Source organism: Bufo gargarizans, chromosome 1 (genome assembly GCF_014858855.1).
Source record: "Bufo gargarizans isolate SCDJY-AF-19 chromosome 1, ASM1485885v1, whole genome shotgun sequence".
Taxonomy (NCBI): domain Eukaryota; kingdom Metazoa; phylum Chordata; class Amphibia; order Anura; family Bufonidae; genus Bufo; species Bufo gargarizans.
This window is the reverse complement of record NC_058080.1, coordinates 748,601,515-748,627,484: the sequence shown is the minus strand read 5'-3', so window position 1 is coordinate 748,627,484 and position 25,970 is coordinate 748,601,515. Positions and strand designations below refer to the sequence as shown.

General features: G+C 42.9%; 1 protein-coding gene across 1 annotated transcript; it reads right to left on the bottom strand.

The window, feature by feature from the left end:
- Positions 1 to 1,172: 1,172 nt before the first annotated feature.
- Positions 1,173 to 25,970, bottom strand: LOC122925057 (zinc finger protein 260-like). Its single transcript, XM_044276588.1, has 3 exons — positions 25,917 to 25,970; positions 25,666 to 25,780; positions 1,173 to 3,843 (listed from the first exon to the last, which is right to left on the bottom strand). Exons 2-3 carry the CDS (start codon positions 25,778 to 25,780, stop codon positions 1,781 to 1,783), a joined length of 2,178 nt encoding a protein of 725 aa, XP_044132523.1. The 5' UTR covers positions 25,917 to 25,970; the 3' UTR covers positions 1,173 to 1,780.

The following is a 25,970-nucleotide window of genomic DNA, read 5'->3' as shown; positions in this document are numbered from 1 at the left end:
TTATTGGCATCTGCCCGAATCCACCAACTTGCATACATTAGTTGGACAGCCTGGTATATAAATTGGGCAAGGCCAGACCTCCCCTAAAATAAGGTAATTTAGCGTATCACTAGCAATCCTGGGTTGGGTGTTAGGCCAGAGAAATGGGGTAAGTAGTCTATCACCCACAAAGTGGGATTTCTGAAGGATCACTGGGGCTGCCCTATATTATCATCCTATCAACGACAGTGGAAGTGTCACCCATGCCTTCAGCTTATGAGTTATATACTCCATACTAGTAATTACATTAAGAGGAGTAAATTAGTGTACTCTTAAACATTTAGGTCTAAACCACATTGCCACCATGCCAAATATATTATTATTAGAAATTTGTCCCAGACACAAAAACCAAAGACAGATTTCAAAATGACAGAAAAGGTACCACAAAAGATAAATGTTCCCCTATGTATCTTCCTAGGATTTATCAGATGTTTCCTAGAAGTCGTTATGTGGCATCAATGGAGTTTTATATCCAAATATACAACCTGAAATAAACCTGTGAATCACCCAGAGATATGTTGTTTGGCTTTACTGTATAAAGCTGTATATTATGTTGTTCTTGTGCAATTATATATTATTTTTGTTATAGTTTTTTTATTCCCCACAGCTAAGATTCAATGTTATATAAAGAAAATATAATAAAATATTCTGGAAAAAAATTATAAAAATGCGTGTTACAAATGAAATAATGCAGGAAGTGTATTCATTATTCAACAAGCAGAGCCCTAATGTGCTCCAGTATCTAGATAGGTTTACCATTAAACCGCAGGAATGTACATATGAGGTTAATTATCACAGATCACCCGATCAGATAAATCAGTGATATAGTCATCATGCCACTAATATCACTGTCTCCGCACAGGAGGATTACTCTGTAGGAGCAATGAAGGTCACAGCGCTAGGAGAAAATATATGAGCCAAGAAGATATTGTCTGTCAGTGAAAATGGTGACGCTGTCATGGAGCAAATAGAAGATGTTATTTTATCTTTTGGCATTTGGTCTAAGTAGTGAATGGTCCTAACCTGTGGAGGGAAGCTTTTTCACGTAAGACTTACCCTCCCTCGCTCCCCCAATGCTGCCATCTGCACTGCACTATTGCTGCAGCATTGGGGGAGCAAGGGATAGTAGGTCCTATGTAAAAGAGCTGCCCCTTACAGATTACCACTGTTCACTAATTGAACCAAAAGCTGGAGAACACCTTTAAATACTGTATGAAGATGAAATATTACTATGTCCACATACGTTATAAAACAATTACATGGAACGTTGTTACTTCTCCCCATGTCACTCTGGACTCTCCCGCAGTGTGGGTGGAGGTGTGAATACACTGATAAGAAGCAAGGTTCATGAAGACAGTTTATATTCGCTGCTCTGGAAGTAAACAAGGCTCTTTTCTTCTGAGCATTACATTATTTTATAGAGCCAGGATAATTCCATCCAAAAAAATAACAGCTAAAAAAATCTGTGTGAGACAAGTTGCTTGACTATTCTGAGACTTGCTGTGGAGCGAATCATGTTACTATATAGCCCCAACTTTGTAAGGCTACTTTAACATTAGTGTTAGGTTTGTCCGACAGTCTGTTCTGGCAGGAGAACAGCCTGCCAGATTCGTAGTAATGCTTGCACACATGTGCTGCCAGATAGCAAATCAGCATTACAGGTTCGCTCTCTTGCGTGAATTCACTCATGTGTAACAACATTTGATTTCTGTGTAAAACCTTTCCCACGTTCTGAACATGATCATGGCTTCTCTCCTTTGTGACTTCTCTCGTGAAAAACAAGATGTGATTTTTGTGTGCAACATTTTCCACATTCTGAACATGAATATGGCTTCTGTCCTGTGTGAATTCTCTCATGTGTAACAAGATTTCTTTTATCTGCAAAACATTTCCCACATACTGAACATGAATATGGTTTCTCCCCTGTGTGACTTCTCTCATGTATAACTAAAGTTGATTTCTGGGCAAAACATTTCCTACATTCTGAACAGGAATACGGTTTCACTCCTGTGTGATTTCTCTGATGTGTAACAAGATATGATTTTCGTGTAAAACATTTACCACATTCTGAACATGAATATGGCTTCTGTCCTGTGTGATTTCTCTCATGTCTAACAAGATATGATTTTGTTGTAAAACATTTCTCACATTCTGAACATGAATATGGCTTCTCTCCTGTGTGACTTCTCTCGTGTAAAACAAAATTAGATTTTTGTGTAAAACATTTTCCACATTCTGAACATGAATATGGCTTCTGTCCTGTGTGAATTCTCTCATGTGTAACAAGATTTGTTTTATCTGCAAAACATTTCCCACATACTGAACATGAATATGGTTTCTCCCCTGTGTGACTTCTCTCATGTATAACTAAAGTTGATTTCTGGGCAAAACATTTCCTACATTGTGAACAGGAATACGATTTCACTCCTTTGTGACTTCTCTTGTGTAAAACAAGATGTGATTTTCGTGTGAAACATTTTCCACATTCTGAACATAAATACGGCTTCTGTCCTATGTGACTTCTCTCATGTCTAACAAGATATGATTTTGTTGCAAAACATTTCCCACATTCTGAACATGAATATGGCTTCTCTCCTGTGTGACTTCTCTCGTGAAAAACAAAATTAGATTTTTGTGTGAAACATTTTCCACATTCTGAACATGAATATGGCTTCTGTCCTGTGTGAATTCTCTCATGTGTAACAAGATTTCTTTTATCTGCAAAACATTTCCCACATACTGAACATGAATATGGTTTCTCCCCTGTGTGACTTCTCTCATGTATAACTAAAGTTGATTTCTGGGCAAAACATTTCCTACATTCTGAACAGGAATACGGTTTCACTCCTGTGTGACTTCTCTTGTGTAAAACAAGATATGATTTTTGTGTGAAACGTTTCCCACATTCTGAACATGAATATGGCTTCTCTCCTTTGTGACTTCTCTCGTGTAAAACAAGATGTGATTTTCGTGTGAAACATTTTCCACATTCTGAACATGAATATGGCTTCTCTCCTGTGTGACTTCTCTCATGAAAAACAAAATTAGATTTTTGTGTGAAACATTTTCCACATTCTGAACATGAATATGGCTTCTGTCCTGTGTGAATTCTCTCATGTGTAACAAGATTTCTTTTATCTGCAAAACATTTCCCACATTCTGAACATGAATATGGTTTCTCCCCTGTGTGACTTCTCTCATGTATAACTAAAGTTGATTTCTGGGCAAAACATTTCCTACATTCTGAACAGGAATACGGTTTCACTCCTGCGTGACTTCTCTGATGTGTAACAAGATATGATTTTTGTGTAAAACATTTACCACATTCTGAACATGAATATGGCTTCTCTCCTTTGTGAATTTTCTCATGTCTAACAAGACTTGATTTATCTGTAAAACATTTCTCACATTCTGCACATGAATATTGTTTCTCCCCTGTGTGACTTTTCTTATGTGTAGCAAGATGGGATTCATCTGTAAAGCACTTACCACATTCTGAACAGGAGTATGGCTTCCTCCCTGTGCAAGTCATTTTGTGTGTAGAAAGACCTGAACATTTTGTGAACTCTTTACCATGCGGAAAACATTTACCCCCTTTCTGACCTGCATTTGTGATAATTTTTGATTGGTCAGGAGAAGGTTCCTTGTGATTAGAGAGATTACATGACAGATCTGTGCTGTGAAGTCCTGGATATAAATTAAGAGTAATGAGGTTTCCTCCTAAAGGGTGTGGCGTGATATCTTTATCTTCTACATTATAATTTAGTGATAAGATGACATCCTCAGAATTCTTATTGGGATTCTCTGTGAAGATAAAAAATAGAATTTGTGATTTTTTCAATTGACATCCTGCCTCATATCAACACATTTTGATCTCCCATGCCAAGTAAGCATCATATTAATACAACAAATCTATTGAGGATCTGTCCCCACATTCCTCAACACAAACTGCATTCATTATCAAATAGATATTTTAAATCTGATGAAGATGGTGGTTTCATTAGAAAAATCCATGCCATAATGTCAACATAGAGCTTAATTGTCAAGCTGATCCCCTGCTGCTGCTGAAATCTCACACACTCAGTACAAGCTGTAGTCTCCCTGGCTCTGCAGTAAGAGATCCTCCAGAAGCAGTTTCAGTGTGGTATTACAGATTCTAATTCCATCTTCAGCTTTATTTTACTGCAGCCTGTACTGAGCATGTGTGAGACAGCAACAAAGGAGGAGGTGCACTGAAAGGAGCTTGTCAACTAAGCTATAGATGTACGGAGACTGCATTTAGCTTGTCAATACAGGACTCATGAGGACTCTCTAGCTGTAGTCATAATATGCTTATTGTTCAAAAACTATTACACAGCCATTCTGACATGGAGTTTCAAAGTACACCGGCCTCATCAGTTACAAGAGATCTATTTAATACTACAAGCAGTGTGTATTGTGGAGTCTAGCAAGAGACCCTATTGGTATGGACAATCTGATTATGAGCACAGTCTACATTTAACAAGGTGATGTGCCATGATGTAAAGTAAACGCCTTAATCTACTGACATAACAATGAGGCCTGTATAGTCTAATGGCCGCACAGTTACCAGATCTCAGGTTTATAGACATCATTAGGATACAGTGGAATAGACAGAGTGAGGTCATCAATCAGAATCTGGAATAAAGGTTTCCAGAACCTTGTTGGGTCCATTACACTAAGAACTCAGGGTGTTCTAAGGGGAAGGAGGGTCCTATCAAGAATTAAGAAGGTGGAGCTAATGAAGTGTCCTGTGAGTGCAGGTCACCATCACCGAGACGTCTGTGTCTGTACAATAATCACATGTGACATCGGAGCTTCCTGATAATCATGCAGCTGAAGACTGGAGTACACCGAAAGGAAGGAAAAAAAATACAACCACCAAATATCTTTAATTCCTCAAGAACCAGGCTGACCATGTCTGGTAGTTATTTAATGACCATGCACTTCTTTTTGCATTTTCATTGTCACATTCTAAAGACCTAAAACGATTATATTTTTCTGTCAATGCAGCTCTATGAGGGCCTGCTTTTTGTGTGAAGTTGTACGTTTCAATGGCGACATTTACATGTAATTTATTGTTGAGCTTGTATTACATTTCTTTGTTGAATGAACACAAAGTGCCAGAAATGGTAGTTTTTACTGTTTACCATGTATTTTTGCACTTTAAAACCTATTTTATAGAAATAAATAGACATTTTATGTACTTTTGCATTCCAAGACCCAACTTTTTTCTTTTTCCAGTGACATACACAAGGACTTTCTTTTTTTGGGGGGGAGGGGGGCAGCGGGGGATGCTGTCATTAAGGGAGTGTAACCTCTTAACAGTCAAAATTAATTGGAAAAAACAATCCCCAATACATCACTTTTTTAAATTGTTTTATTGATTTTTATATACGGCTAAATCAGTGGGAAACACTGGTCTAAATAAATATAGTTGGCGTACAACTAGTGCATTTTTAACCCCTTAGTGACATAACTATTTTTAGCCCTGAAGGGGTTATGCAAGAATGAACAACTGCCCCTGTCTCCACACTGCAGAATCTGCAAAGGGAAGCTTGCTTACCTGCTTCCCATTCCTTCTTCTCCAGACCTGTGATGCTCCGTTGGGCTTCAGTGGTTTCAACATCCGGTTTGACATCACAGCAGCCAATTACTAGCCGCAGTAGTGTCATCTGGTTACAAGGGGACCCTGACACCGGCACGGCAGGTGATTGCTGCGGCAATATCAAACTAGATGTTGACATCCTGAGGAGCATCCCAGGCCGGGAGCAGGAGCAGGAAGCCGGCATCGGGAAGCAGGTATGTAAGCTTCCCTTTCTAGGTCCCGATGAATGGGGGGGTTTTCCAAAAACTCTCTCAATCTTGCCAACCCTTTTAAGGGTTTTACTTTTTCTTCAATTTAACTGTGAGACCTTGAATTTTGCAGTAGGACTCCAAGCACTCCAATCGACACCGATACCACCACAGGAACCAGGAACAGGAACAGCTCTTACAAGAGCTAGGAGTTATAGCCCGGGGAGTATACACGTATAGCAATCCCCACACACGAGACGAGGCTCTATGATGAATGTAAAACAGGAACTCTTTATTGAACACACCAGCATTGACTTATATACACATTTTCCAACAAGGGTACCACCCCCGTGGACCTGGTTTAGAACTGAGGACATGACATAGCAGCCAATCCTTTACAGCTTTACGGTTTAAACACAAAAACTAAACCTATTCAACAAACACAATGGCATTGTCTGTGACGCAATTAACAAACACAATGGCATTGTCTTTGACACAATTAACTAACACAATGGCATTGTCTTTGACACAATTAACTAACACAATGGCATGGTCTGTGACTCAATTACCTAACACAATGGCATGGTCTGTGACGCAGTAAGCCCCACAACAAGCAAAATACAATTACCAAAACACATTGGGCTCTGCCTGTGATTCAAGCTGGGGTTCCCGAATTCCATGGAAGTCATTGGGCTCTGCCTGTGATACAATTACCAAACATAATGGGCTAACTTAATCACTCACAGGCAGAAAACACACATTTTTTCCAAAACACAGAAAACACCTCAAAAACCCACATATTCCCATAATATATACAACCATGGATAGCTCTGATCTGGGTGAACAACAAATCCCCCAAATCACCCAGATTCGAGCTGGGGTTCCCGAATTCAATAGAAGTCACATTTGGCTGACCGCAAGCATGGCTTTCCTGCCCAAAACAGTTCCACAGATTTAGGCTGTGCGGCCGGTCTGTCTTCTCCTTCAAAGTTAGTATATGGGCCATAATCCTGATGCAAGAGGCTGGCAAACAGGCCCCTCCAAAACCCAGTGGAGAGGTCACCACACATCTCCCCCTCCCAGGGAAGACTAACCAGATACCTGACCTCACGCCGGTCGGTATCTGAGTTAGTCTGGCAGTCCACCCACAACTAAATACTGGACCTGTTGAATTTGGTAGCCTGTCTCTGTCCAGTGAGTCCACCAAGGTTATGTTGGTAACTGGTACTCCCGGTCTCTGTGTTGCTCCCTGGCTTGGAGTGGAGGTTGCTTTGTGGGCAGGGATCAGCAGTACTATGCCCTGGTGCCAGCGCTACCACGGAAGAAGCCTTGTTGGAGCCTGGTTGTTGGAGGGGGAGACCGACTGTCTCACCTTTGGATACCGAGCTCTGCTGCTGGAGGGGGAGACCGACTGTCTCCCCTTTGGCTAAACAGCCCTGCTGCTGGGGGACAGGACTGATTGTCCCTACCCCCTGTGCTGTAAGTGCAGACACCACGGTCCCATCTGCACTGTTGTGGGGCTTACTGTCTCCCCCTAGTGCGTTAAGCTGCCGCTGGGGAGAGGGGGTAACGAGCTCCTCTCCCATACATACTTCCAGCCACTGGGGAGGGCGATCGACCGTCTCTGCTCCCAATACAGTGTCCTGCTGCTGGGGAAAGGAGACTGAGCTCTCTATTCCCTGCTGGACACTCTCCCGCGGGGGGGACAGGACCGACAGTCTCTGCCCCCTGTAACTCAGCCTGCCACTGGGGAATGGAGACTGGGCTCCCAATTCACAATAAATTACATTGCCGCTGGGGGACAGGACCGACTGTCTCTGCCCCCTGTAACTCAGCCTGCTGCTGGGGAATGACGACTGGGCTCCCAATTCCCTGCAGGACCGGTGGAGAGACCTCGGTCCCACCTCCACCGGCCACCTGGGGTTCTTCCCAGTAAACCTCCACAATATCCTCCCAGTTGAAGGGCTCTGGATCTGACACTCTGCTCTCTCGCTGAGCCCTCTCACTGGAGTGGAACAGCTGCTGGTAGTCCTGTTCTAGCTCCATCTCCCGGGTCACCAGGTGGACCAGGTCTTGCTCAATTTTGTGAGTGTTGTCCCAGTCATACCTGCTCTCCCACCACTCAAAGAGGTCCCTGAACCGGGCTTGTGTAGGGCTCCCAAACTGCGGCTCTGAAAAAGTCTCCCACAACAAGCCAAGACCATCCAACTCCTCTCCCTCTGGCTTGTCATGCTCGGCTGTCCACTGCTTTACCCTCAACACAGAGCTTGGTCTCGTTCTTGGAGGGATTGTCTGCTGTTCTAGTCGACTGCTAGGAGTGTAAACCTTTTATATGGTTTTTCCTATTCAGCTGTATGCAGCATTCATATAGTTTCCAGTTCGGGAGATTGGTGTTCTGTAAGTAGCTGTGCCTGTAGCTCTGGAAGGGGAAGATCGCCTAAATGGTTTTACCATGCTGTAACACCACCCTCTGTGTGTCAGTCAGGGAGAAGAGAAACCTTGGAAGCAGAGGCCTACAGAGGCACTGGGTGGTCTCAGCCAGAAGGGCTGAGGGGCCAAGAGGATACATGTAGCCAGATCTCTTTCCCGTATGGACTTGAGGTGTTTGATGACTGGATCTGCTAAGGCTTGGAGCCTTAGATACTGTGTAGAACCTGTACTTAGAGGTGAGTCAGGGAAAACTAATGTGTATTAGTTAGAGCCAAGATGGGCAGGTGTTTATTTCATTTTGATGCTTCTGTTTGTGCGGGTGCTGCAGTGCCACAATAAAGCACCAGTTTGGACATGAAATCCGGTTGTCTGTGAAGAAGTCTGTGACTGCGACCCCCTGAGAGAGAGCGATCCCTTACACTAGTTGGAGGATGCGGGAAGTGTCCATGCTAAAAGGACACAGCGTTGTTGCTAGGGGCAACAAAGTGTCCATGCTGAAAAGGCAAAGTGTTGCCAAGGGCAACGACCTGACCAAAAGAGGCAGAAGCCGGTTTCTCAGGTGAATCTGTTGTTGTTGCAGATCTGGACAATTCATGCACTGTTGCAAGGAAATCTTGCAGTGGTTTAAAGGGTCAGAAGCCCCAGTAAAGAGACTGTTCTGTGGGGATTTTTTTTTTCTTGGGGTAACTAGTTGCTACAGGACTGTCTGTTACCATGGGTCTCATGGAGGAATATGTCAGGCGGTTGTGGCAGAGAAAACAGCAGGAAGAGATGGCCATGCTGACTGGTTACACCCAAAGTGAATGAATGCGGTTTGATGCAGATCGGGAGGCTTTGGAGGCACAACTGCAGTTGGCCCTGAAGTGGGGGTCTTCGACACTGAGAGGACACTTTGTGAAGGTCCAGGGTGTCGGTGATGTGGCTGGAGAATCCGAGGAACAGTCTTCAGAGTGTGTAACTCGCAGTCTGGAAAAAGACAGGATTTAAGGCCAAGGCGTTTCCTATGGCAACCACTGCATTGAGGAGTCTGTATGTGATCGGGGCACCAGGAACCCAGGGCCGGAGGTTCCTAAGATCCAGGAGAAGTAAATTGCTATAAAATCAATAAAAATGATTTAAATAAAAAAATAAAAAGATCCAGGAGAAGGAAGATGTTCCTGGAGCACCCTCCTCTCCCGGGAGTGCCGAACCTGTGACGTCAATGGGTAAGAGCGTTCCTGTTATTGCTTGTGTAGCAGACAAATTGAGCAAGGCTCAAGAGGTTGGGCGTGGACTAAAGACAGTCCCACGGAGACTGGGGATGCTCCAGTGCTGGAGGTGCCATGAGTGGAGACACACTGCTGACCACTGCCCTGATACCTCAGAAGCCACGAACTGTGGTGTGAAATGACCCATTGAAAACAAGTAAATTGTCAGTTACACAAAGTAACTTTGGGATGGCTAAACTCAGGGATCCTATGCTAACCCGTGTAAGAGGCATAATAGAAATATTAATAGTAGAAATCCGCTCGCATCAGACTTTGTGTAAGGAAAGGTAAATCTCTCAACTGCAGTCAGAGTAAGACCAAGGTGTTATCATGTTCAGTTCTGCTGAGCAACTCCTTCCTCCCGCCCAGTCTGTTCACTTTTATTGTTTACTCACAAAAGGTGTAACAATAAAAAAGGGTCTGGCCCATCACCCGACCACTTACTTCATGTAACAAGGATGCAGGAAGTGATGACATGGGAAGACAAGACACCATCATTTAGAATAACATAGCCAGCTAACACCCATTACCACTGGAGCGAACCCCATCTAGCCTTGCTCAGTGATCAATGCCAAATAAAGTTACTATGATCCTCATGCATGTTTATTTACAGGACAACGTCATTTTCTCCAGAGGCTGATCAGGCGCACTAGAGACAACAAACGCACGTTCCTTTCATATACTGTTCTCTTAACAAATGCATCCACGCCAAGCCAATAAATCTGCAGTCTTGCGCGGGGGCCCTAGCCGGCGTCCATACATCAGCCAAGAAAACACTGCTCTGCTGAACACATCAGTCTCCCCCGGCCCACAGCCCAGTGCATAGCACATGGACCATTCGCCGAAGGAGACCTCTGCGCCCGGCAGCTGTGTCTCCACATACACAGGAAGATATCCACTCCAATGGTTTACCCTGACTGAGAGACATGATGACAATACGCAATATATTAGAAACACATCCTAATAAAATTTCCACAACAGAGGAAGTAGGATAGTGAAACCCGAGGTCGACAAAACTGTTGTAAAATCTGAAGCAGATGTGGTTACTGAGAAAATGCCTAATGAAAATGTGAAGTTATATGAAATATGTAATTGAGATGATGATGACACCCCTTTTCCTTTGCAGGCTGCGATTGTGGAAGAAGCTCCCCCTGCTGGTGAAAATATATGTGATTTGACAATGCTGATTAATAAGGTAGCACAAAGCTGAGAGAACAGACTGTGGTAAATATGCAGGAAAGTGTGGCAGTGTTAGAGGGTGTACCACACGTACCATGTGCGGGTAAGCAGTCTCCACAGTGTTCTATGGTTAGTGAGCGTGGGGGCAGGGTAGATGAAAATGAATAACAAGCTACAAAGGATGCCAAGTTGCACTTAGAAGTTAACCTGCAAGCTATGAGGGCACAATATGAGCAGAGTGAAGACAAGAAGATACAACTGGTCAGACAAGTAAAATAAATGGAAGCGGAGCTTGTAGATGAAAGGAAGCAATGTTCATTGGCCGTAGCAGCTAGAAAGAAGCTCAAGATGGATCTAAAAGACTTAGAGGAACAAATTAACTCTGCAAACCAAAATAGAGAAGAAGCCATCAAACAACTGCTTAAAGTGCAGGCACAAATGAAGGATTAGCAGAGAGAGTTGGAAGTCACTAAAGCGTCCAGAGATGATAGTTTAAGTCAGTCTAAAGAAACTAAAAAGAAACTTAAAAGTCTGGAGGCGGAGATGATCCATATGCAGGAGGAGCTTGTTACGGCAGAGTGGCCCAACAGGGTTATACTGAACTGGCTAACGACAGACTGAGAAAGGCTACTCTCCAGACTGACCAGATGAATGCTGATTTGAAGGCCGAACGTAGTAATGCTCAGAAGAATGAAAATGCCCGTCCGGCTGCAAGTAAACAAGTCTCTCGCTCAGAGAAAAAGCTGAAGGATGTGCTAATGCAACTGTAAGATGAAAGGCGCAATGCTGAACAGTTGAAGAACCAGGTAGAAGAGGACAAGAAATCTAAGTCAGCACCTGTTAAGAAGGGGTCTGAAGAGGGTGGCGCTGCGGTGCCGGCCGAGGCAGAGAAGGTGGAAGAAGTTTCTGCTGAACAAGTTGAAAGGGCTGATATGGATGAAGAAGCCAAGAGACTCATGGCAGTGAGTGGTCAGGACTTGTTTATGATAGACATCCGCTCCGTCGCTTTCCAGGAAGTCCACAGCCTTCTGGGGAGGAAATACAGTAAGATGGATGACCAATATGCAGATGCTGTCTACTTCTCTGGGATGGCTCTCCTGGAGCTTGCATGAATGGAGAGAAGGCCAGAAGAGGAAGATGAAGACATAGAAACATAGAATGTGTCGGCAGATAAGAACTATTTGGCCCATCTAGTCTGCCCAATATACTAAATACTATGGATAGCCCCTGGCCCTATCTTATATGAAGGATGGCCTTATGAATATCCCATGCATGCTTAAACTCCTCCACTGTATTTGCAGCTGCCACTTCTGCAGGAAGGCTATTCCATGCATCCACTACTCTCTCAGTAAAGTAATACTTCCTGATATTACTTTTAAACCTTTGCCCCTCTAATTTAAAACTATGTCCTCTTGTAGCAGTTTTTCTTCTTTTAAATATTCTTTCCTCTTTTACCTTGTTGATTCCCTTTATGTATTTAAAAGTTTCTATCATATCCCCTCTGTCTCGTCTTTCTTCCAAGCTATACATGTTAAGGTCCTTTAATCTTTCCTGGTAAGTTTTATCCTGCAATCCATGTACCAGTTTAGTAGCTCTTCTCTGAACTCTCTCCAAAGTATCAATATCCTTCTGGAGATATGGTCTCCAGTACTGAGCACAATACTCCAAATGAGGTCTCACTAGTGCTCTGTAGAGCGGCATGAGCACCTCCCTCTTTCTACTGGTAATTCCTCTTGCTATACACCCAAGCATTCTGCTAGCATTTCCTGCTGCTCTGTGACATTGTCTGCCTACCTTTAAGTCTTCTGAAATAATGATCCCTAAATCCCTTTCCTCAGATACTGAAGTTAGGACTGTATCACTGATTTTATATTCTGCTCTTGGGTTTTTACGTCCCAGGTGCATTATCTTGCACTTATCAACATTAAATTTTAGTTGCCAGATTTTTGACCATTCCTCTAGTTTTCCTAAGTCCTTTTCCATTTGGTGTATTCCTCCAGGAACATCAACCCTGTTACAAATCTTTGTGTCATCAGCAAAAAGACACACCTTACCATTGAGGCCTTCTGCAATTTCGCTGATAAAGATATTAAACAATATGTGTCCCAGAACAGATCCCTGAGGTACCCCACTGGTAACAAGACCTTGGTCTGAATATACTCCATTGACTACAACCCTCTGTTGCCTATCCTTCAGCCACTGCCTAATCCATTCAACAATATGGGAGTCCAAGCCCAATGACTGCACTTTATTGATAAGCCTTCTATGTGGGACAGTATCAAAAGCCTTACTAAAGTCTAGATAAGCGATGTCTACTGCACCTCCTCCATCTATTATTTTAGTCACCCAATCAAAAAAATCAATAAGATTAGGTTGACATGATCTCCCTGAAGTAAACCCATGCTGTTTTTCATCTTTCAATCCATGGGATTTTAGATGGTCCACAATCCTCTCCTTAAGTATGGTTTCCATTAATTTCCCCACTATTGATGTCAGGCTTACTGGCCTATAGTTGCCCGATTCCTCCCTACTACCTTTCTTGTGAATGGGCACAACATTTGCTAATTTCCAATCTTCTGGGACGACTCCTGTTGCCAGTGATTGGTTAAATAAATCTGTTAATGGTTTTGCTAGTTCACCGCTGAGCTCTTTTAATAGCTTTGGGTGTATCCCATCAGGCCCCTGTGACTTATTTGTATTAATTTTAGACAGTTGACTTAGAACCTCTTCCTCTGTAAAGACACATGCGTCAAAAGATTCATTAGTCTTCTTTCCTAACTGAGGTCCTTCTCCTTCCTTTTCCTTCGTAAAAACTGAACAGAAGTATTCATTGAGGCAGTCAGCTAGTTCTTTGTCTTCTTCCATATACCTTCCTTCTTTAGTTTTTAATTTGGTAATTCCTTGTTTTAGTTTCCTTTTTTCATTTATGTATCTGAAGAATGCCTTATCGCCTTTTTTCCCTGACTGAGCTAATTTCTCTTCTGCCTGTGCTTTAGAAGCTCTTATAACTTGTTTGGCCTCTCTCTGCCTAATCTTATAAATTTGTCTGTCATCCTCGTTTTTTTTTTTTTTTATAATTCCTAAATGCTATCTTTTTGTTTTTAATGATTTTGGCCACTTCTGCTGAGTACCACAGTGGTCTCTTCCTTTTTTTGCTTTTACTGACAAGCCTAATGCAATTTTCTGTTGCCTTTAATAGTGCCACTTTTAAGTAGTCCCATTTCTCCTGGACTCCAATGAAACTGTTCCAGTCTGATAGGGACTCGTATACCACTAATCTAATTTTAGAAAAGTCTGTTTTTCTAAAATCTAAAACTTTTGTTTTTGTGTGGTGTGACTCAGTCACTGTACTTATAGTAAACCACACTGACTGGTGATCACTAGATCCCAAGCTTTCCCCTACAGTAATATCAGATACCAAATTCCCATTTGTGAATACTAAATCTAAAATGGCCTCCTTCCGGGTTGGCTCCTCCACTACTTGCTGTAGAGATAATCCCAGTAGGGAATTTAGAATATCTGTACTCCTGGCAAAACTAGCTATTTTGGTTTTCCAGTTTACATCTGGAAGATTGAAGTCTCCCATAATGATAACTTCCCCCTTCAATGTCATTTTAGCTATTTCCTCAACTAGTAGATCATCTAATTCTTTGACTTGGCTAGGTGGTCTATATATCACACCCACACGAGTTACCTTATGATTATCAAGCTGCAAGGTAACCCAAACTGAGTCTAAATTGTTCTAGCTAACTTGTATCAAATTAGATTTTATGCTATCTTTCACATACAGGGCCACCCCTCCCCCCTTCTTGCCTTCTCTGTCTTTCCTGTATAGAGAGAACCCTGGTATTGATATATCCCAGTCATTACTCCCCTTGAACCACGTCTCAGTAACAGCCACTGCATCTATATTCTCAGATGCCATTATAGCCTCAAGTTCATTGATCTTATTCCCTAGACTGCAAGCATTTGTAGACAAGACTCTGAGCTTGTCATTTCTTAACCTTTGTGCTACTGGCCTCTTCTGGCATTGTTCCGGGGGGCAGTTGGACTGCTGGATTATCACTCTTTTGCCCCCCTTTCCTAGTTTAAATGCTTCTTAGCAAATACTTGGAACTGTTCACCGAGGACATTCGTACCTTGAGAGAAAGATGCAAACCATCTTTCTTGTACAGTTCTTTTCCATTCCAACAAGAGCTAACATGAGACACAAAGCCAAACCCTTGGTTCAGACACCATTTACCAAGCCATACATTGAATTCCTTAATGCGCATCTTCCTGTCATGCTGAAGGTTCTGCACAGGCAAAACTGCAGAGAATGAAACAGTTGATGCAACCTCCTGTATATCCTTTCCAAGTGTATGAAAAGCTTCTTTCAATCTTTGAAACCTCATTGCAAGCCAGATCGTTTGTCCCAAGATGGAGAATAACATCCACTTCCCTTTCCTGCTTTGCTTGCCTAACAATATTTAGGATCCGTCGTCTATCCCTGCTAGCGGTAGCACCAGGGAGACATCTCACAACACCATTCTCCTCAAACTTCACAACTCTTATGATGGAATCGCCCACCAACAGCTGCTTACTATCAATCCTCACCTTCTCATTTTAGTCTTTGGCTGCAGTCTTACATACTTTAGGCATGGGAGATGATTGTTTCTCACCCACTGTGCTTGAGCCATCCTCCATGTTGCTCTTGCACTCTGAAAGTGCTGCAAATGAATTATGGAGAGCCACAGACTGTGGGACATGCCTTCTATCCACAACTCTCAGTCTACCTGAACCTACAGTAACCCATCTTCCATTTCTAGGGGGCCTCTGTGGCAGTGGCATTGTAATGTTCTCAGCCTGAGTTTGTTTAGTGGTTAATTTAAAAATCTCATATTTCAAAAAGGTAATTTCCTGCTGCATTATGGAGAGCTGTCTACAGATCAGACAGTATCCAAACCTTTGAAGAGTGGAACCTGAAATAAAAGCACAACAATTCCTGCACAGAACCAGGTCTGCCATTGTAAAGAGGGGAAAGATTTTAAACAAACAAATCTTACTTGTTTAGATTGTATCCACCTCCAGATTACCTCCTGAGTATCTCCTGAATATCTCCAATGCACCTATAACAAGCAGCACTTGAAATAGCAGCAAGCTATAATTAGCAAGCTAATACTGTGTGGATGTATATATATACACACACTCCCACAAAGGACTCCTCCCCCAACAGCAAATGAACACCTTACTTGCCTATGCTCATTTGCAATCAGACAATCAAGATACGGTGTCTAGAAAATTCCTTACCTCTTTTGAAACACAGTGTCTGAGTATTCACCAGAAACACCACTGAAGTTCTGCTGCTGTGGAAAAACTCTGAGTTAGACTGTTAGTCTCCTGAATATCTCCAATGCACTTATAACAAGCAGCATTTGAAATAGCAGCAAGACTCTAATAAGGACCCTAATATCCCCAGTGCCTCCAGCCTCAATGAGAAAGAAAAGGAGGAATTAAAAGATGCCATGTCCTAGAAAGATGAGAAGACTAACAAAGTGAATGAAGACTCCAAAGAGACACAGGCTGAAGAAGCTAAAGCCAATGAGTTGGAGTAATCCTCAGATGCTGCAGAGCTCAAAGAAGAGGCTGAAGGAGAGTCTGTTGAAGTGGAAAAAGCCACTGATGAAGCAGAGGAGTCTGAAGCTGCTGTCAAATCTGAGGAAACCACTGACAAGAAGGAAGTGAACTAGAGGAACTTAAAAGAAGCGAACGGGGGAAAGCATGCTCTGCTGAAGGAGCTCCACAAAGCAAAGGAGAAAGTGTCTGGACACGACCATGGCTGGAAACAACTGTGCGAACAGTTCAGTCAAGAGATGCAGCAGTCCAAAAAAGGGCCTGAGTATGTGCAAGAGCCAGAGAAGTTAATGGGAGAGCCTGTTTGGAAAAAAAAATATCTTCTGAAGGAAGTATCAGAAGCCAAGATTGAAACGCTGAAAGTAAAGAAAAAAGAAAGATGCAATCTTTTGAGGAAAGAGAGAGACAAAGAGCGAGAGATCAAAAAGTGCGAGAGTGCAGAAAGAGAGTGCCTGGCCATTAGATGGGCACCAGAGGCCTTTAGGTATTATCTACTAGGTAGAAAGTGGGTGTTTGTGACAAACCGAGCTCTGCTGGCCTGGGTGTAGCAGAATAAAGAAGAAAAATGTGACATTGACCACATCTTCCAGAGGGCATGGTATGTCGTTGAGAAATGCCCAGACCTCCGGTCTGGAGAAAAGGGGAAGGGGGGGGGGGGGGTTTGTGGCGATGTGTACAGTAAAAGTGCTGGAAGGGGTGTATATCTTACCCAGGTTCCTCAACTGGATGAGATAGGTAAAATCCAGGAGGATTGCACTGGCTTCAGCAAACATAGTTGCTGTAACTATTTGTTTTGTTGGAGGGCTGGGAAGGTAGGTTTGGTAGTGGGACCTTCCCAGTCCACGGCAGGTTTTCCCCTAGCCTGAGGTCATCGCAGGTGAGGCCTGCTGTAATCAAGGAGGAATAAAACCCACCCTCTGTGCGTCAGAGTGGGGAAGAGAAACCTTGGAAGCAGAGGCCTACAGAGGCTCTGGGTGGTGTCACGGTCTCTAAACGTGACAGGTGTCAGAAGATCTAAGAGACTGGCTGCACGTGATATGATCTGACAGCCTATTTGGTTTCACTTGTTTTAAGTGTTGTTGCTGGTAATTACCACTACCTCTTGTCTCAGGTGTAGCTTAGTGGTCATTCCTACTCCTCTATTTAGTCTGGCTTCACCCATCATGCTATCCGGTTGATAGCTTTAGTTTGGTATTGGAAGTGCTGGTGTATGGTCCTCTTCTGAGTTCCTGCTCGTTCATTTACTTCAGAAGTTAAGTGTTACTTCCCTTTCATATTTTGTTGTTCCCCCTCTGAGTTTTGTTATTAGGCCTCAGAGAGACGCTTGTTCTTACATGTGGGAAGGAGCAGGTCTTCTCAAGCCCTGACATTATCAACCGCCTAAAAACTGTCATTTTTGTTTGTGTCAGTGAGGCTATGGATTCGATCACTGCGCTGGCTGGACAATTGCAGGGTCTGTCTTTGGAGGTAGTCTACCTCCGCATGCAGATCCAGGAATCACAGGCTGCAGGTGCCGTTAGTAGTTACCAGGCCTGTCCTGAACCTAAGGTTGCACTTCTAGACAGATTTTCGGGGGGAAGCGATAATTTCATTCGGTTCAGGGAGTCGTGTAAATTGTACTTCAACCATCCCAGGACCGCCGAACGCAGGATTGCGTCCTGGCGGCGGCCCTGTTATTCCTCCTGGACCCGCCGGCGCGTCCTCTAGCGAGACGCGAGATTTCCTGTGAATGAGCGCACACAGGAGCGCGCGTTCACAGGAACCGGAGGTAAACGAGCTGATCTACAGCCTGCCAGTGGCGATCATTCGCTGGCAGGCTGTAGATGTGATTTTTTTAACCCCAAAAAGGTATATTAGACGCTGTTTTGATAACATCGTCTAATATACCTGCTACCTGGTCGTCTGGTGGTCCCTTTTGTTTGGATCGACCACCAGAGGACACAGGCAGCTCTGTAAGTAGCACCAAACACCACTACACTACACCCCCCGTCACTTATTAACCCCTGATCACCCCATATAGACTCCCTGATCACCCCCCTGTCATTGATCACCCCCGTGTAAGGCTCCATTCAGACATCCATATGTGTTTTGCGGATCCGCGGATCCACAAAACACGGACACCGCAGATCCGCAAAACATGGACACCGGCAATGTGCTTTCCGCATTTTGCGGATCTGCACATTGCCAGAACTATATAGAAAATGCCTTTTCTTGTCCACAATTGCGGACAAGAATAGGACATGTTCTATAGGCTCTACAAAAAACGCAGTGTTCGCCCGATCAGGTCTGATCTTGTGCGCACACTTGCGTTCAGTCCGCCCCACCGCAGTGACAGAATTTTTTTTTTTCTGATCACTGCAAAAACACAGTAAAATCACTGCGGCGCTATAAAAAGATCACTTTTGAGGAGCATGGCGAGTTCATAGAAGATTTTGGGTTTTTGGCACAAGTTAGCGGAATTTTATTTTATTTTTTTTTCTTACAAAGTCTCATATTCCACTAACTTGTGACAAAAAAATAAAATCTCACATGAACTCACCATACCCCTCACGGAATCCAAATGCGTAACATTTTTTAGACATTTATATTCCAGACTTATTCTCACGCTTTAGGGCCCCTAAAATGCCAGGGCAGTATAAATACCCCACAAATTACCCCATTTCGAAAAGTAGACACCCCAAGGTATTCGCTGAGGGGGATATTGAGTCCATTAAAGATTTAACTTTTTGTCACAAGTTAGCGGAAAGGGAGACTTTGTGAGAAAAAATAATAATACAAAAATCAATTTCCGCTAACTTGTGCCAAATTAAAAAAAACTTCTATGAACTCGCCATGCCCCTCACGGAATACCTTGGGGTGTCTTCTTTCCAAAATGGGGTCACATGTGGGGTATTTATACTGCCCTGGCATTTTAGGGGCCCTAAAGCGTGAGAAGAAGTCTGGAATATAAATGTCTAAAAATGCCCTCCTAAAAGGAATATGGGCCCCTTTGCGCACCTAGGCTGCAAAAAAGTGTCACACATGTGGTATCGCCGTACTCAGGAGAAGTAGGGCAAGGTGTTTTGGGGTGTATTTTTACATATACCCATGCTGGGTGAGAGAAATATCTCTCTAAAATGACAACTTTGTATAAAAAAAAAAAAAGGGAAAAGTTGACTTATAGAGAGATATTTCTCTCACCCAGCATGGGTATATGTAAAAATACACCCCAAAAACACATTTCCCTACTTCTTCTGAGTACGGCAATACCACATGTGTGACACTTTTTTGCAGCCTAGGTGCGAAAAGGGGCCCAAATTCTAAAGAGCACCTTTAGGATTTGACAGGGCATTTTTTACGCATTTGGATTCCAAACCACTTCTCACGCTTTAGGTCCCCTAAAATGCCAGGGCAGTATAACTAGCCCACAAGTGACCCCATTTTGGAAAGAAGACACCCCAAAGTATTTCGAGATGGGCATAGTGAGTTCATGGAAGCTTTTATTTTTTGTCACAAGTTAGTGTAATATGAGACTTTGTAAGAAAAAAAAATAAATCATAATTTTCCGCAAACTTGTGACAAAAAAAAAAAACTTCTATGAACTCACTATGCCCATCAGCGAATACCGTAGGGTGTCTACTTTCCGAAATAGGGTCATTTGTGGGGTGTTTCTACTGTCTGGGCATTGTAGAACCTCAGGAAACATGACAGGTGCTCAGAAAGTCAGAGCTGCTTCCAAATGCGGAAATTCACATTTTTGTACCATAGTTTGTAAACGCTATAACTTTTACCCAAACCAATAAATATCCACTTATTGCATTTTTTTTTTATCAAAGACATAACAATAAATTTAGAGAAAAATTTATATAGAAATGTCGTTTAAAAAAAAAAATTACAACTGAAAAAAGTGAAAAATTTCATTTTTTTGCAAAAATTTCGGTCAATTTCGATTAATAACAAAAAAAGTTAAAATGTCAGCAGCAATGAAATACCACCAAATGAAAGCTCTATTAGTGAGAAGAAAAGGAGGTAAAATTCATTTGGGTGGTAAGTTGTATGACCGAGCAATAAACCGTGAAAGTAGTGTAGTGCAGAATTGTAAAAAGTGGTCTGGTCATTAAGGGGGTTTAAGCTAGGGGGGCTGAAGTGGTTAAGTTACGTCCGCTCTCATCTGGGGATGAGAGTCAAAGAGTTGGTATTATCATTTTGTTGCTTAAAGGGGACACTCAGTCTTGGGCTTTTTCTCTACCGACCGGATCACAGTCCCTCCAGTCGGTAGATTAATTTTTCAGAGCTCTAGGTCTGATCTACGATGATCCGGATCGGATCTCCCTGGCCGAGACTAAGTTATGTAGTTTATGGCAGGGAGAGCGTTCTGTGGAGATCTATTGCTCTGAATTTAGGAGATAGGCTACGGATATAGAGTGGAATGATCAAGCTCTCCGTAGCCAATTCTGTCAGGGATTATTCAAGAGGCTAAAGGACACGTTGGCCTTTCATGAAAATCCTGAGTCATTGGAATCGGCTATGTCCCTTGCCATACATATTGATAGACGCCTGAGAGAGAGGTCCCTCCCTCTCAGGATGAATCATCATATAACGTGGCGGCTTCCTCTGACACTTTAGGTGGAGAGACTCCTGAGTTTATGTCTGGTGACGAACCTATGCAGTTAGGTGGAGCTACCCCTGGGCCTGCTTGAAAGAGTTTTAGTCATAAGAAGAGAGTATGTTTTTCCTGCGGAAAAAGGGGACATTTTGTTAATATTTGTCCTTACGTTCAGCGTCAATGTGAAAACAAGAAAAAAACGTTTAATCCCCATCTTACTCTTGGTGGTGTGGGTGGGGAGTCAGAGAATTTACTTTTGTAATTTACTGGTAGTACCCGATTTCTTCTGTCTGCCGACGTGGCGCTAGAGTCCAAAACTGTGTGAATTGAGGTGTTTATCGACAGTGGGGCAGTGGTTAACCTGGTCGATGGTCAGTTCGTCCGTATGCATGGGTTCACAACAAGTGAATTAGAAAAAAGCATTTAGGTAATTGCAATAGACTCCGCACCACTTACTCATGTTTGTCACAGATGCTGCAGGACATCCATTTAAGAGTGGGCGATTTTCATCAGGAATCCATTTCGTGTTTTGTGCTGGAGGGTCTGCCTGCTCCGTTGGTTCTAGGTTTACCTTGGTTAAGCAAACAGAATCCTACCATTGACTGGCAAGCGAGATAGATTCTCGATTGGAGTGATTATTGCATGGACAACTGTCTTAATACATCTCTTTCTGTCTTGACCGCTAAAGCTGTACCCACTTTCATTTCTGATTTTTCTGATGTATTTTCTGAGAGTGGTTGCCAGGATTTACCCCTACATCAGGAATACGACTGTCCTATCAATCTTATTCCCGGATCGAAGTTGCTCAAATCTAGGTTATATAACCTTTTTGAACCCGAAAAAGCGGCCACAAGAGAGTATATTGCCAAAAGTTTGGCAAAGGGACATATTAGACCTTCCAAATCCCCACTGGCAGCAGGATTTTTCTTTGTAAAGAAGAAAGACAGAACTCTTAGGCCATGTCTGGACTTCCGTCAGCTCAATCAGATTATGATCTGTGATCCGTACCCCCTTCCTTTGATTCCTGACTTGTTTAATCAGATTGTTGGTGCCAAGGTGTTCTCCAAGTTGGACTTAAGGGGGGGCATATAATCTGGTCAGGATCAAGGAAGGGGATGAATGGAAGATGGCGTTTCATACCCCAGAGTGTCATTTTGAGAATCTGGTCATGCCGTTTGGGTTAACTAATGCTCCTGTGGTTTTCCAGCATTTTGTTAATGATATCTTTCATTATCTGGTGGAGAGGTTTGTTGTCATGTATTTGAATGACATACTAATTTATTCTCCAGACACGGAGACTCATCAGGATCATATGAGACAGGTGTTACAGATCCTAAGAGAGAATACATCGTATGTAAGTTGGAGAAGTGTGTATTTGCAGTTCAGGAAGTCCAATTCCTGGGTTACTTACTCTCATCTTCAGGTTTTTGTATGGATCCAGAGAAGGTTCGTGCTATGTTTGGACTGGGATCGACCCGAAAATCTGAAAGCGCTTATGCGGCTTTTGGGGTTCACCAACTAATACTGTAAATTCATTTTTAACTATTCAAAACAGCTAGTAAGGACAAAGCACTCACATCCAGATTGCAAGGTAAAATAACAACAATTTATAAAAAAAATCCTAAAACATAAAAATTAAGGAACGTTCATTCCAACAAGAAGCCGGAGGTAATCACTACAAATTCAAACAATGTTACTGCAGGCACATACAGGTGCATATAAGATGGCAGATAAAATGTCTTGCTCTAGACAAAATTGTATTTTGTGCACTTGATATCACAGAATAGTCCTAACTGGCACATATAGTCCACTTTCATGGGTATATTCCTTTAAAAGCAAAGTAATGACGTTTCTTCAGAAAACCGAAAATTTGATTTGACCCGTTTTTAAAAGCTCAACCACAGCATGTGCAAATATACTGGCATAAATGTTAGTTCTATAACACAACGTGGTACGGCATAGAGTCCGGCTCTCTGTGGCGTCTAACTAGGCCTGGACTTCCAATACCACAATTACCTCTCCAGATGATTTTCGTATTCATTTCTTTTCCCAACAAGCAGAGCAGGTAAGGAAGTGTGTCCGTGTCCTCAGCAATCGTAGGACCTGTGGTGCATCACATGCTGTGTCACGTGACGTGAGCTTGAGGGCGGATTCCTTCCAGGTGGAATGTTCGTTTGGCTAGCCAACAAAGTCCAGTAAAGGATTAAACTTCATAGAAAATTCATAAAAAGTCCTTCTTGGGTAGACAGGTATCAACCATATGCGTTTCGGGTACCACGCTTGGCCCCTTCCTCAGTGGTAACCTGCCATAATGATCATCCCTCCTTTTTATATTGAATTTGGGCTATTTTAAAAACCTGGAGTATACGTTAATTTCTAAATCTGAAATGGAGTATATCTGCCATCTTGTATTCCTACTTTGTACATTAAAATCCACTTGCAAGATGATAAATTAAAGGAACTATATATACGCATATGCGTTTTTTCTGCAAATTGCGTTTTTTGTCTCAATATTGCTTAAATAACCTCAATATGGTTCTCTATGAACAGTTTTTCAATCATCACAAAGGAACTTAGATTATAATTTGAAACATCACCTCTGTACTAAGGATCAAAGGGTATTGATTCCCCATATCTAATATATGGTTGGTGGAGGGAGGCCTCATGGTAAAGGGAGACCAAGAGTGCGTGAAGCTAAGCACCTCCGGTCTCACAGCAGCCAAGAGGCATCCATACACGGAATGTGGTTCCTATCAGATATAAAATATATAAAATATAAACATATAGGGTATACATAGAGAGTAGACTTTATCTCGCGCCAATTATATACAAATGTTCTTGGTATAGTTTCGCGTTGTATATTTTACCTTGCAATCTGGATGCGAGTTCTCGGTTATTCTCGGTAGCACCTTCCTTGTTATTGTGGAGTGAGCCAGCATATCAGTTTTTTCATTTTGAACTAATCGACTGTGGTTAAACCTTTAACGGACATGACTAGGAAAGGTTAGGATGTCTCAGTCTGGTTTGATGATGCATTACAAGCCTTTTCAAGGGTGAAGGAATGCTTTGCTTCTGCTCCTATACTGGTGCAACCGAATGTGTCACAGCCATTCATTGTAGAAGTTGACGCATCCAAAGTGTTGACTGAACCCAAGGCAGGCCAGATGGTCGTTATCTTTTACCAGATTTAATTTTTATTGTCACCTATCACCCTGAGATTAAGAACGTCAAGGCTGATGTTTTGTCACGTAGCTTTCCTGGGAAAGGTGGTTCGGAAGATCCTGGTTCGATATTGTCTGAAGGGGTAGTAATATCCGCCCTATATTCCGTCCTTGAGGCAGAGGTGTTGGAATCCCAGGGGGATGCACTGGATTCTTTGCCTTTGGGGAAGTTGTTTGTTCCTTCTGAATTACGTCACAAAGTGTTCGAGGAACATCACTGTACAGTTCTTACAGGACACCATGGGAGCAGATCCACAGTTGATCTCATCTCTCATAGATTCTAGTGGCCGGGGTTGCGTAAAAGCGTTGAGGACTATGTGTCAGCCTGTAGTACTTGTGCATGTGCTAAGGAGACACATACTCGGTCTTCCGGATCTTTACTTCTGTTGCCCATCCCGTCCCGACCTTGAACTCATTTAACCATGGATTTTATCACAACAAAAACTGTTATTCTGGTGGTTGTTGATCGCTTTAGTAAGATGGCACACATTGCCAGGTCTACCTAATGCTAAAACTTCCGCACAAGTGTTTGTCGATAACATCGTGAAATTACATGGTATTCCTTTTGATGTGGTGTCTGATAGGGGGACTCAGTTTGTTTCCAAATTCTGGAAGGCGTTCTGTACTCACCTGGGGGTACAATTGTCCTTCTCTTCGGCCTTATACCCCCAGTCGAACGGACAGACTGAGCGCACTAACCAGAATCTGGAGACTTACTGGAGATGTTTTGTCTCGGAGAATCAGGAAGAGTGGTCTTCATTTTTTGGCTGCTTTACCCCCCATATCTGGCGATTGGTAGCTGCTAGAGTTATGGGTGATTCTCATCTTGTTTGAAAGCTTGACCATATCTCTAGCTGCTACCAATTGTAAGATATGAGCAGTTAAAGCAGCCCCCCACCACCCGGCTGCCGGAGCTCTGGGGGGCTAATTTTTAAATCCTTTTCTCAAAAGGTCGAGCTCAAGCAAAACTGTTAAGTGGTTAAAGAAATAAACGGCATGTTGTAAGGGGCGGAGCCACAAAGTGGGGAAGTCACATGATCAGCAGATGAAATTGACTTCTCCTATGAGGAGTTTTAGAGCTGTATTATATTTTATTGTGATTTAGTAAACCCTCTTTAACTTTTACAATGGAAATCACAAAACTGTATGGATTGTAGTTTAATATTTCTTTACAATCTCAAAATGATGCTTAAGCCTTTCCCGCACAATGATGTCCCCCTTAGTCACTGGCGGCATGTAATTCCTGCACACTGGCGTACATGTATCCATCATGACAGCACAGATACAAAAGCTGTGCCCCCATAATCCCCACAGGGTGTGTGGATGTGACTGACCGTCATGTCCTGCAGGAACAGTCGGGATCAGAGAAGAATCTGATCAGAGATCACCGTCAGCTGGATAAGGGGAACACTTCATGATGTGATAGGGACATCTCCAATCAAAGAGCAACGCAGCAGCCGGTGATCAGATTCTCCTCCTGCCTTGAAGGCACCAAGGACAGAATCTGAAGTCACTTTCTCCATTCATGATTCCATACCTGTGGTGACATCTCCTGGAATGTCCTCCTCCACCTCAATCGGGGGATCGCCCATTATCCGCTCTTCTTCATCCTCCACTTTAATATCAGTCAGATCTTCTCTCTGATTTCTCATCTGTAACAGTTCAGTACAATACAGCAGACAGGTGGGAGATATACCAGATCCACATAAGAGACCCTCACAATCTATGACCCCTCTATGACTGCAGGACCCCCCTATATAGATGTGTATAGGGCTCAGCTCCATCTACCTGAGACTTCTCCGGGACCTTCTCCTCTGGACAGTCCTGGGAATACAGAGGACG